The sequence below is a fragment of the Penaeus japonicus genome, unplaced genomic scaffold (genome assembly GCF_977035675.1).
Source record: "Penaeus japonicus unplaced genomic scaffold, GWHDUDI00000001_assembly GWHDUDI00000024, whole genome shotgun sequence".
NCBI lineage: Eukaryota > Metazoa > Arthropoda > Malacostraca > Decapoda > Penaeidae > Penaeus > Penaeus japonicus.
Genome location: NW_028234426.1, coordinates 38,942,791 through 38,954,447, shown reverse-complemented (window position 1 = coordinate 38,954,447; position 11,657 = coordinate 38,942,791). Strand labels below are relative to the sequence as shown.

The 11,657-nt window shown below is 37.7% G+C and overlaps 1 protein-coding gene across 1 annotated transcript in view; it reads right to left on the bottom strand.

Moving 5' to 3' along the window:
- Positions 1-1,075: 1,075 nt before the first annotated feature.
- The window catches only part of LOC122257604 (ATP-binding cassette sub-family F member 1), an 11,403-nt gene continuing 821 nt past the window's right edge, over positions 1,076-11,657 (bottom strand). Inside the window, exons 1-9 of the mRNA XM_086551083.1 lie at positions 11,124-11,657; positions 8,355-8,551; positions 7,692-7,792; positions 6,203-6,287; positions 4,893-5,092; positions 4,485-4,671; positions 2,810-2,938; positions 2,305-2,403; positions 1,076-2,180 (exon numbers count right to left, since the gene is read on the bottom strand). The exon at positions 11,124-11,657 is cut by the window's right edge and continues 821 nt beyond it. Of these exons, the coding sequence (XP_086407209.1) occupies positions 1,332-2,180; positions 2,305-2,403; positions 2,810-2,938; positions 4,485-4,671; positions 4,893-5,092; positions 6,203-6,287; positions 7,692-7,792; positions 8,355-8,551; positions 11,124-11,657 (2,381 nt within the window). The 3' untranslated portion in view covers positions 1,076-1,331. The remainder of the gene's footprint in view (positions 2,181-2,304; positions 2,404-2,809; positions 2,939-4,484; positions 4,672-4,892; positions 5,093-6,202; positions 6,288-7,691; positions 7,793-8,354; positions 8,552-11,123) is intronic.

The window sequence follows — 11,657 nt, the reverse complement described above, 5'->3', positions numbered from 1 at the left end:
TCATACCAAAATTGAACTATTTTTTGTTAGTGCTACTTGTGACTGTCGTTTCTCTTATGGATTTGTCGTTTGGACAGTGTCACAATAATTCTGGAAGCAATGACACGTATGTGCTATACTTTTACTTTCTAAAATATCACTGAAATGAACACGACATTGACACATGGACATAACATAGCCACGACACGCAGAAAATGTCCTAGAAAACGACTGTTGGAATTATTGCTGGGTTGGGCGACTGACAGTCCGTCCATCCGTGTGCTGTGTGTGCGTAACGCCAAAATACTATTACCATGTCTACAAATACACAATTTGAGTATGAATTATTTTTTATAGGAAAATATTACACACCTCAAACTATCAGAAATAGAAGAATAACCTTTACTTTCCCATACTAATGTTATTCAGTATCAAATACTAAGTATATAAAAAAAACTCCCAGTAAGACTAATTGTTGCATGCAATGAAGTTTTCAAATAACTTCTGCTGATCTTGTCTCTGTTTCACTACACACTATGTATCAAAGTGCTCCAATTACCAACGTTTATAAAATTTCTCAGTAATGATTATCAAAACAACTAAATTTCTATGTCCTTTTAATAACAAAATAATTGATCTTAACATTAGCCATAGATGTATATACAAAATGATTCCTTATTATGACCGGAATTACAGTACCTAATATTTCACGAGAAATTAATTATGATGGTATATATAATGGTGATAATAAGCCATTTTCTTAAAGTTAACATCTTACATGTAAAAGTAGTGATAAAGATTCATAATAATGGCGAAAATGTGGCTGCTCTTTCTTTCATCCTTATTAACAGCGAGAAAAAACAGTGTAACAACATTAGGAAAACTAATATATTTTTTTCGTGTCAGTAACAAGAACTGCAAAAGATAAAACAAAATATAGTAATCCTTATCTAAAAAAAAAATATAAGAATTAAAAATTGTTCTTTCGTAAAAAGGACTCAAAACTTTTGGAGATATGTGAGAAGTTCGTAGTAACATATTTTTTAAAACTTTCTAGTTTAACAGGAAAATGCAACTTAAATCATGAAAAACACACTAAAAAGCAAGATATTTTATTTTCCGTTTCGATCGTTCGTAGAATACAAGATACATACTATAGTGGTGTATTCGTACATTCCCATACAGGTTTAATTACCGGAATAAAAATTTCACCGGAAATCAATTTTCGATCTTTAAATAAATTCTTTCTGAGAGAAAAAAAAAATACCACCGCAAAATTCACGATCACCTCGTCCTCCGAATAATAAGAAAAACCTAAGAAAGCCCTTGGTGACATAGCTAAGACGCCAAGCTTATAAATCCGCCGCGTTGTGGGCGGAGATGCTGGGGTTGTTGATCTCCTCACCCAGTTCCTCGAGGAGCTCCTTACGGTAGTCGTCGAAGCCACCGTCGATCTCGTTGATGGTCTGCTCCTCGATGACCCAGAGCGTGCAGTCGGTGTCCCGGATGAGGCGCTCGTCGTGGGAAACGATGATCACGCCGCCCTTGTACTCGCTGATGGCTTCCGCGAGGGCGTCGATACTCTCGATGTCCAGGTTGTTGGTAGGTTCGTCAAGGATGAGGACGTCGGGCGAAGAGAGGCACAACTCGGCCAGGGCCACGCGCGCCTTCTGACCTCCCGAAAGATCCTTGTTCTTAATGGTGTGCGCGTGGGATGCCAGCCCGAACGTGCCCAGGGCCTTCCTCGCCTTCTCGTACTGCAGGTTGAACAGACGCATGAGGTACTCGGAAGGCGACTCCTCTGCTGTCAAGTGCTCGCCTGAGTGCTGGTCGTAGCGGCCGATCTTGAGGCGGTGGTTTTTGCGCACCTCGCCTTCCATCGGGGTTAGCTCGTTCACCAGCAACTTCAAGAAAGTAGACTTGCCCACGCCGTTAGGGCCGACGATGGCCACCCGGCTGTCCATGTCGATACCAAAGTCGACATCTCTAAACAAGGGCTTGTGGCCGGGATACCAGAAGCTAACACTATAAAGACCAAGGATCGGAGGCTGTAACGGGGGAGGCTCTGGGAATTTGAATTTCACTATATACTCCTGTGGCTTCTCTAACAACTCTGTGGGGCCGTCGTCCTCGTCGTTCTTCTTGTTCTTGACCCTGTTCTTCTCCTGCTTCCGAGTCAGCGCTTCCTTGGACTTCTTTTCCTGTGGGCAGAGGTGACAAATGAGTTTGAGATCTCAAGCTATAGTGGTGCACTCAAAGCAATCAAATTAGGAGACGGTAAATAAAAAAAAAAAAAAAATAAATAATTAATAATAATCGACTTACGGCCTGTTTCTTTGTGGCTCCTGAAGACTTCATTTCCTTAATTCTCTTCTCTTGCTTTTCATAAGCCTTCAACTGCTCTCTTCTTTTTTGTATCAACATCTGGTGGTGAAAAGGCAGATAAGGTCATTCATGTGCTGATAAATACAATGACAGATCTATATAATGCAGTATTTACAAAAACAACAATTACACAGTTACGCACACGCACAAACAAACACACACGCACACACACAAATATATGCATCATACTGCTATCCATATTCCTTTAAAAGACAATGAACATGACATTATACAGTGCATCACATATTTTAACTATATAGCACATAATTATTCAAACTACTCTTCAATATAAAAAAAAATAACTACCATTTCTAAATTGCAGGGTTTACCATTAAACCTACCATCCTCTCACCTAATTAATTAATTCCCAGTACCTAAAAATAGAGATATACACTTGTGCTCACACATACAAACACACTAAAACAATAAAAAAGTCTTTACTCACCTTCTTGAACATAGAATAATTTCCCTTATAGTAATGGAGTTTATGTTGGTCTAAGTGAATGATGTCTGTGCATACGTTGTCGAGGAAAGACTGGTCGTGAGATACTACCAAGAGGGTCTTCTTCCATCCCTGTGATGAGAAATTGGGAGTAATTAGTTTAGCTCTTTTATCTGACTGAAAAGCAATGTTGAAAATGTAAATGAGGTAAATAGAAATACTAATAAAGATATCAAATAAATGTGCCAGCAGTAATTGGAGAGCACCAGCCTTTGCCCTTAGACTAATTCAAGGCTGCCCAAATGAGCAAAAATTGGAATGGCATCGTCAATGTTTCCTTCCCCTCCCCCCTTGTCTTTAATTCTGGAGAAGTTAATTACTGTTCTATGGAAAAAAGCATTGGAAAAACACAGACTTAGGGCAATAATGGAAAGCTATAACTCGAAAACTAGCACAATCAGAGCCATAGCACATCACACCAGTGCGCAGAACAGATAGTAGTCTCCATTGCCATTGTAATAGTATGGCATTAGGGCACATCCTTTCCATGGCATGTATGGATGTTACTCATTGTCACTGAATTGCCATGTAATACTTTGTATATATGACAGGAGGAGAGAAGGTGATGACATTAGATAGTAAACTAGCAGACAACAGTAATTAACATATAAGCGAGTGCATTTCTAAGTATTTGGTGAACATCCAAATACACAGTGATGGAAATATAGATAAAAACATGTGACACTATTTATGTTCACACTGTGTGGTATGAAAGAAACTAAAGGTAACCATAACAACTAATATAGTTGGCCAAATAATAACCAATTCTGTTAACATTCATATATTCATATAAGAGTACTGAAGAAGTGAATGACTAGTGATCGTGAATACTTAAGCATGTGACTATGTCAAATGTGCTTGTTTAAATGTGAATGTCAAAGAACTGGAAAAAAAAAAAAATAAAATAAAACACTAAATAAAGGACTGCATTAGATCAAAATAATATGAATGATCTAATATTTGCCTGAATACTGTTAAAATTTCAAAAAGCTACTAGCGTTACCATTCTATTTAAGATAACACCTTAAAATACTGATATCACTACATAAATAACATTCATGCAAATATTAACACATTGACCTATCAATGACGGATAATGTCATTTAATTTTTATTAACTTTATTGGGAAGGACGAGGAGGAGAAAACTCTTTTTTGTTGCCCTTATAACAGGGTGGGTGAACATTGCTCTGAGAGGTTCAGCTTTGAGAAATCTCCTAATAGGAAGCTGTGCATGCGGGGAGACTTTGGGCAAAAATCTGCCTTATTGTGATTGGGTTCATAAAATCAACATAAAAAATGACACATCAAACATGATCAATGCTATGCAAAGCTACAAAAAGACATAATATTTCTCACTCCTTGTGTTTAAGATACTAATATCAAATGGGAAACTAACCAAATGTACATATTCATTTGTCAGAAATACCAATACAAAATGCACAAAAGGCAGCAGAGTATTTATAATAATAAAAATTAAAAAGAAGGGAAGGGGAAAAAAAGATAAATAAACAACTGCTTCATCTTGTGGAAGATGACCATGTATCAATTGACACTCAATACTTCTGAGCTGACCCATCCAGCCACCCCACCCGCCCTTCTCTCAAAATCACCGCTCACCTGCAGGTAGTTATCGAGCCAAATGACAGCATTGAGATCCAAGTGGTTGGTAGGTTCGTCAAGCATGAGCAGTGTGGGTTCGATGAAGAGAGCCCTGGCCAGTGACACTCTCATACGCCAACCTCCAGAAAAGTTTTTGGTGGGACGCCCTTGCATCTCTCGAGTGAAGCCCAAACCAGCCAAGATCCTGTGAAGGAGAGAGAGGGAAAAAGGAGTTGTAATTTTTTTTTCTTTATACAGCAGCTAATGTATATTTCATCCAGTGTATCATAATCTAAAAAATAATTCAGAGGATGGAGTGTGAAATAATATTACATGAAAATAGCATCTCAAAATTTGTTAAATGAAAAATAAATAAAACAGGGATGGAAGATGACGACAACCATAACAACAAAAAGAAATTCCTACCTCCTGGCCTTGGGCTCGGCCTTATCAGCATCAATAGCCTTGAGCTCGTCATACACCTCCTGCAGCTCATCCATGTCTACAGTCTTGTTCTTCTTCTTCATGTCGGCTTCTAGCTGGTCTCTACGCTTGATGAGTTCCAAACGCTTCGCGTCTGCTTGGAGAACCACATCAATGGCCGGTGTGTCGTCTGCGATGACTTCCTATGGGGGGTGGAGGGGGTGATGAGATGAGGATGGTAATTCACATATGCAAATACCTAGACATGCACATGGACACAGAAGTCTACATGCACATGTGTGTAAACAAACGAGAAATGATGTGCAATTTGATGTAACTGATGGAAAAGAAAGAAAGAAAGAAAGAAAGAAAGAAAGAAAAAGAAAAAAACAAACAAAAAAAACAAACTAAATTTTGAGAACAAACAAAATATTCAATTAAAAGACCAATAAAAGAAAGCAAGCTTTGCAGCTTTGGACTCAACCAACCCAAAGTAATAAGAGATGAATCACTAATTACTCATGTTTTCTTAACCCCTTAACAACGGGTGACAAGATATCTCATCAGCTGCCGAGAATGAGATAGTTCGTCGTGGCTATCCTTCTGGCTGGCACGCCGGGTGATCGGACATATAGCGCTTGGCCGCAGCCAGTGCAGGCGAAAAGCCCAAGGCGTTAGGCTAACACATTTGAAATATCCCGACGTTTCGACCATTTGGAGCCAAAACAACCCTGTCATTAATGGGTTAATAAATCAAGGCTGAAAACAAGGGGTTGTACTACTTTATAATGACTGTGGCTGTGGGTGCAGTCTTAGCAAAATATCTATTTTCTCTCTCTCACTTGCTTCTAAATCTGACCCCAGGATTTGTAAAAACTCGAGAGGGAGTTGCTGGGCTCGTAATCTTATGAGCAGAGACAGACTTTGTAAATAATAATTTGAAATCTCCCTTGACTGCCCAGGTGGGAGGTCCTAGGACCAACTCCACATCCACAGAATCAGCCAATGGAACAGATCAGGTTACTCAAATTCTAAAACTTCTGACTTGGTATACTGGATGTGAGTTTACTATTTACATTTCACAGTTATCAATTTACTTTACCTACACGCTTATCTACTACAGGGAATGAATACCTTGTATAATCAGATATGTGCCTGTACATACTAAGCAATTTAGAGATGATTTAATAAGTAGCACATTCCAAAAAGCAAAAGTAAAGAATGTAAGAAAAAAAAAGAAAATAAGGGGATGAATACTATGAATAAAAGAATGAGAGAAAAAAGAAAGAAAGAAAAGAAAACTGTAGGAATACCTGTTCGCAATAGAGAACATCAATATTGGGAGGAATGCTGAGCGCTCTTGACTGGATGTGACGCAGGAGAGTGGTCTTGCCGTGTCTGCAAAGAATAGAATATAAGTAAAACAACAAGCACCTTTCTTTTCAAAAAGGGAATGTTCAATAGAAAGAGGGGAAATCAGTACAAAAACAAATAGAAATGAAAGTAAGAAACAGGAGGTACATGATTTCATCTTCAGATATCTAAAGTTATATGAGGAATCTTACATAAATTCAAAAAGGATTAAGAATACAAAGGATAATTATAATCGTAATGTTCTAAATATATCTGCTATCTCATTACCCATAATATCATATTACTTAAATCTAAATAAATACAACTAATATTCTGATTTGAGACTCGAACAAATATAATGAACTTCATGAAGTCTTAGTGATGTTCACCTATTACGGATGGGTGTCATGACATACATGACGCAGGAGCTTTGGCCAGATGATGGGTGCCATGACGATAATTACCGTAATATTAACCCTATGATGACGGTGCATCACACTCGTGTGACACAGCCAAACTCCCGATGCCGGGGCGTCATGCCAGTGTGACGATTACAATGCAATATTGCAATCGCCCGGCATAGGGGTCTTCGCGTAGCAAGTGCCCCATCGGGAAAGGGTTAAGCAAAATGGGTTTCACCTAACATCCAAAACCTAGATGGCACCACTTTCTTCTAGCATCAGCAGGAGAGAGAGCCTTAAATGGCATCTATCAACAGTCTCTAGAAAACATATCTTTATAGAGAGAAGGCACACAGCAAGATGCCAACCTCTTCCTCTAAAGTACCGCTGATCAAGGATATGCAGGCAGAATGAGAAGAGGAAGGTGACACAAACCACGTCCAGTGTCTACAATGTGCCCCTGTGCCAGTAGGGATGCCTTTTACTGTGGCATTAACAGTCATAAGCACAAGCTTCCTTCCTATTCTCTACATCTTCATGTTATCATTGGGGATGGTTATATTTTTTGTATTCGTTCATGACAGTACACTAATAAGAAAAAAAAGTTTTGCCTTTTGCCCTCCCATAAAACAGTAATACTTCTATCACTGATATGACCCTATACTACAATTTTAATCAACTGCAGCATTGACAGAGCCTGTGAAAAGTCAAGGAAAAGTCTGCAATGGATCAAGAAGTGTTTGGAAATATTTTTCATATTTTCATATACCTATTTCCAATGTATATATGTATGGATTTGACAGTACAATTAATAAATAACAAATTCAAGTGGCATATGTAAATGAACTTAGAAACAACTAACATTAAAACTAAATCATATTCTTTGGGAAAAAGAATCCTTTCACTAACCTAACCTACTAAACCAAAAACTATAAATTCTAATCTCAACTAGATGAAGTCAGACTTTTTACTGCAACTGGCCCCTGCAACATATGCTTACACCTACAAACAGAGGAGAGGAAAATACAAATAAGCCTTGTGAACATACCCATTAGGACCCACTAAGCCGTATCTCCTTCCGTTGGCGATAAGCAGTGAGGCATTCACGAACAGAGCTTTGCCCTTGGCGGAGATGCTGAAGTTGTCAATCTGAAAGAAAGGTTGGGCTTGGATGTCAAAAGTTCAATTGTCACTTCTTAGGCCAAACATGAAGAAATGAAAATTAAAATATAGTTTTTTTTGTTTCTTTTTCAGAAAATGAGAACCATTCATTGATCTCCCTCTTACTTTCTCATATTTATAACCAGTCTTCTTCCTTCTCCCTCTCCCTCTAACTGTTCATGGAAAGGATACAAGTAAGTTTTTGATTAATCTACACTTTTAGAAAATATGGCATGCCTTAGGAAAATGATTAAGAAACAGCAAAATGGAATGAATTTAAGAATCATTAATATTGTGAGAGGTAGGATGGGTGTGGTTTGTGTTGTAGTGGATGTGCAAAAGATGTACCCCCTCCCCCCTAGCCCCACAATCCTAAATTCTAATACCCACCACCCAATCCATCTGACACTGATGCTTTTCTTCCTCTCTTTCCCATTTCTCCCTCTCCCCATTCTCCCACACTTTACCATTCCCTTTGTTCTTTCTCCTTCTTTCCTTCCTCCCTACCCCTTAAATGCACATAGCAACCTCAACCCTGAATTCCCCATACCTTGATGTCAACTGCTCCCTCCATCTGGCTCTGCTGCTTGTCGGACTTCTCAGCTTGTGAAACGGAGAAGGTGTCGTCGAGGGAGGATGTGCCGTGGCCGCCCTTCTTCAGCATGGCCTCCATCTGTCTCTGGTATTCCATCTGCTGCTTCATCTTCTTGCGCTCCTTGTGGGACAGTTTGGCCAGAGCCTCTCTTTCTGTTGGGAGATGAGTGTGCTAGGTAAAGGATCTTTTTCCTATTATCTATTTTCAATTCATAATCATCCAAGGGATTTTTTCTCTCTCAATCATATACTATATTTTTCTCTCTCTCGTAACCATATCAATCTATCAAGCTATTTTCCTCTATCGCTTGCTCTCTCTATATATAATTTCATCCCCTTCCCTTCCTTTTGTATACTAGGTAAAGGATCTTTTTCCTATTATCTATTTTCAATTCATAATCATCAAGGGATTTTTTCTCTCTCAATCATATACTATATTTTTCTCTCTCTCATAACCATATCAATCTATTAAGCTATTTCCCTCTCTTGCTCGCTCTATCTCATTACATCCCCTTTCCTTCCTTCTATTTGCACCCTTTGCTAAATGCTAAATCCAAGTTTTAAATAAATCATTAAAAAAGTCTTCATTTTACCAATACCAACAACAATAAAAAGACCACATACAATAATGGATGAAGAAGTAGAAGAAAGTGGAAAAATGAAAAGGAAGAGGAAGAATAGTAAGTAGATGGTAAAACAGAATGCAAAGGAAAAGAAGAAAAACAAGAAGAATTTGGCTAGGCAAGTTGGAATAGGCTGTTCATTATAATAATAATAATAATGTTAATTGTTTGATAAGACACTCGCACATCTATGACTGGCCTATGTGGCATACCTGCACATTCACCAAAGGCCTCCTCAACTTCAATAAGGTATTTTCTGGCAAGATAAAGCTTATAAGCCTCTTTGGCCATTTATTCTCAAATAAGGAACTAGTCCAAGCTCTACCATGCCTGAACATATGGGGTGTAGGTTTGCTGGCCTTTGCGGAGCATTGAAGGTGTGGTTGTTATTTTTGCCTTATAGCTATAAACATTACTGTTCTAACAAATCTTATAGCAAAGTTAAATCCATTTCATTGATCTATTCTATTGAAATATATATGTATGTATGTATGTATGTATGTATGTATGTATGTATGTGTATGTATATACAAATATATATAAAGGAATAACTGGTGCTCATCCTTGACCATATGGACTACTATGGATAATCTCCATATGGCACAAAAAGAAAAAGAAAAGGAGAGAGAGAGAGAGAGAGAGAGAGAGAGAGAGAGAGAGAGAGAGAGAGAGAGAGAGAGAGAGAGAGAGAGAGAGAGAGAGAGAGAGAGAGAGAGAGAGAGAGAGAGAGAGAGAGAGAGAGAGAGAGAGAGAGAATGCCCTGACTAAAGGTAAATTGCTGATCAAAACCATGTGCCTATCTCCACCAGTGCTGTGGCCTCTCTATTTCACACTCCTGCTCAAGCAAACAAATCTCAACCTTATATATTCAAACAAGAAAGCAATGTCATTTGTGGAATTGGACCACGCACCATTTTACTTTATAAAACTGATCCTGAACAAGAGACAATACAAAAAAAAAACAAGAGCAACAAAAAAGCTTAGCCATATGTTGAAGAGTCTCTACCCAATCTTGAATAAGAAACTTGTAAATATACATCTCTCATTCCCATACTACTTTCCTGATCTCATTACCAACTTATCACTATATTTTAGAGAAAACAAATTTTCCCTCTTGAGATGAAGAGGCTTATCCAATCAGATTCATTAATATTGAATTCCATCTAAGTATCTATTCCCTTTCTTCCTCCATTCCCTTTTTCCTTCCCTTCCATCCCTCTGTCTTCTATCTATTTTATATTCATGCCTATTTAGTAGATATCTATCCATCTATCTAAGATACTGGCTTTACAAATATAAATTTACAGATTTCTAATTCACCAATAACAATTTATAGATTCACAAGTTAACTAACATTCACTGACATGGCCACACTGAAAAACATATGTTACTTTTGATGATGAATGATGGTAACACAAGTCTGTTAATAATAAGTAATCTTTTTTTTTTACTTTCATATAATGATTACTGCATTTGATTCAATATGATATCATTCACACAGCAAAACAATACATTTCATCAAAAATATGAATATTTTTGCAAATTTTACCTTTACAAACATATGCTGAGTTTTTATCATGTTCTATTATGATGAATAATTTCTAAATTCCTGCATTATTATGGATTATCATCATCCTCAATGCCTAATCAGTATTTAGTATGAATAAGCAAAATGATAAAAGAAAGAGAAAGAAAATATGCATAATAAGGTAATTAAAGATAAATTCTAACCAATAAAAAAAGGCAAAGTCTAGAACTTTACACAGAAATACAAAAAAAAAAAAGTTTTTTACACCCCCATTTACTTCAAAACAATCATTTCAACTCAAATTGTTTTAATTCGGATTATCAAAACATGGATAGTCTGGACATTGTTTCTTTTGCAACTTTTGCCATGTTTTGTTCAGTGTGCACATCTACCCGAGAATTACAACTGCCAGACTTTGTTCTTTTAGGTTTGAATTAATAGGAATAAGGATAATAAACAGTATAGAGCTCATAAGCAAAGAGAGATGCATTGAAAATAAGAAAAAAGGAAAATAAATTAGATTAAAATACAGTATACAAATATCAAACAAACAAACAATAGTACACTGGCCTACCTTCTTTCTTTTTCTTCTTTAGCTTCTGTTCCTCTGTCTCCTCCTCCTCTTCTGGCTCTTCCTCTTCTTCTGGCTCTTCCATTTTCTCCTTCTTTTTCTCCTCCTCTTCCTTCTTCTTTTTCTCCTCATCTTCCTTCTTCTTTTTCTCCCCATCTGCCTTCTTTTTCTCCTCATCTGCCTTTTTCTTTTCTTCCTCTTCCTTCTTCTTCTTCACCTCCTCTTCCTTCTTCTTCACCTCCTCTTCCTTCTTCTTCTTCACCTCCTCTTCCTTCTTCTTCTCCTCCTCTTCCTTCCTCTTCTTCTCCTCCTCCTTCTTCCTCTCAGCTTCCTTCTCCTTCTCCTTCTCCTCCTCCTCGTCCTCGTCTTCCATGTCCTCATCATCGTCGTCCAACATCGCAAACTTGTTCTTCACCTTCTCGTTCTTTTTCTGCTGTTTCTTCTTGTTCTTATCCATCTTCTTTAGCACCATCACCTCCTCCTCGTCCTCTTCCTCATCCTCAGACAGATCCTCATCCTCCTCTTCCATCATCATCT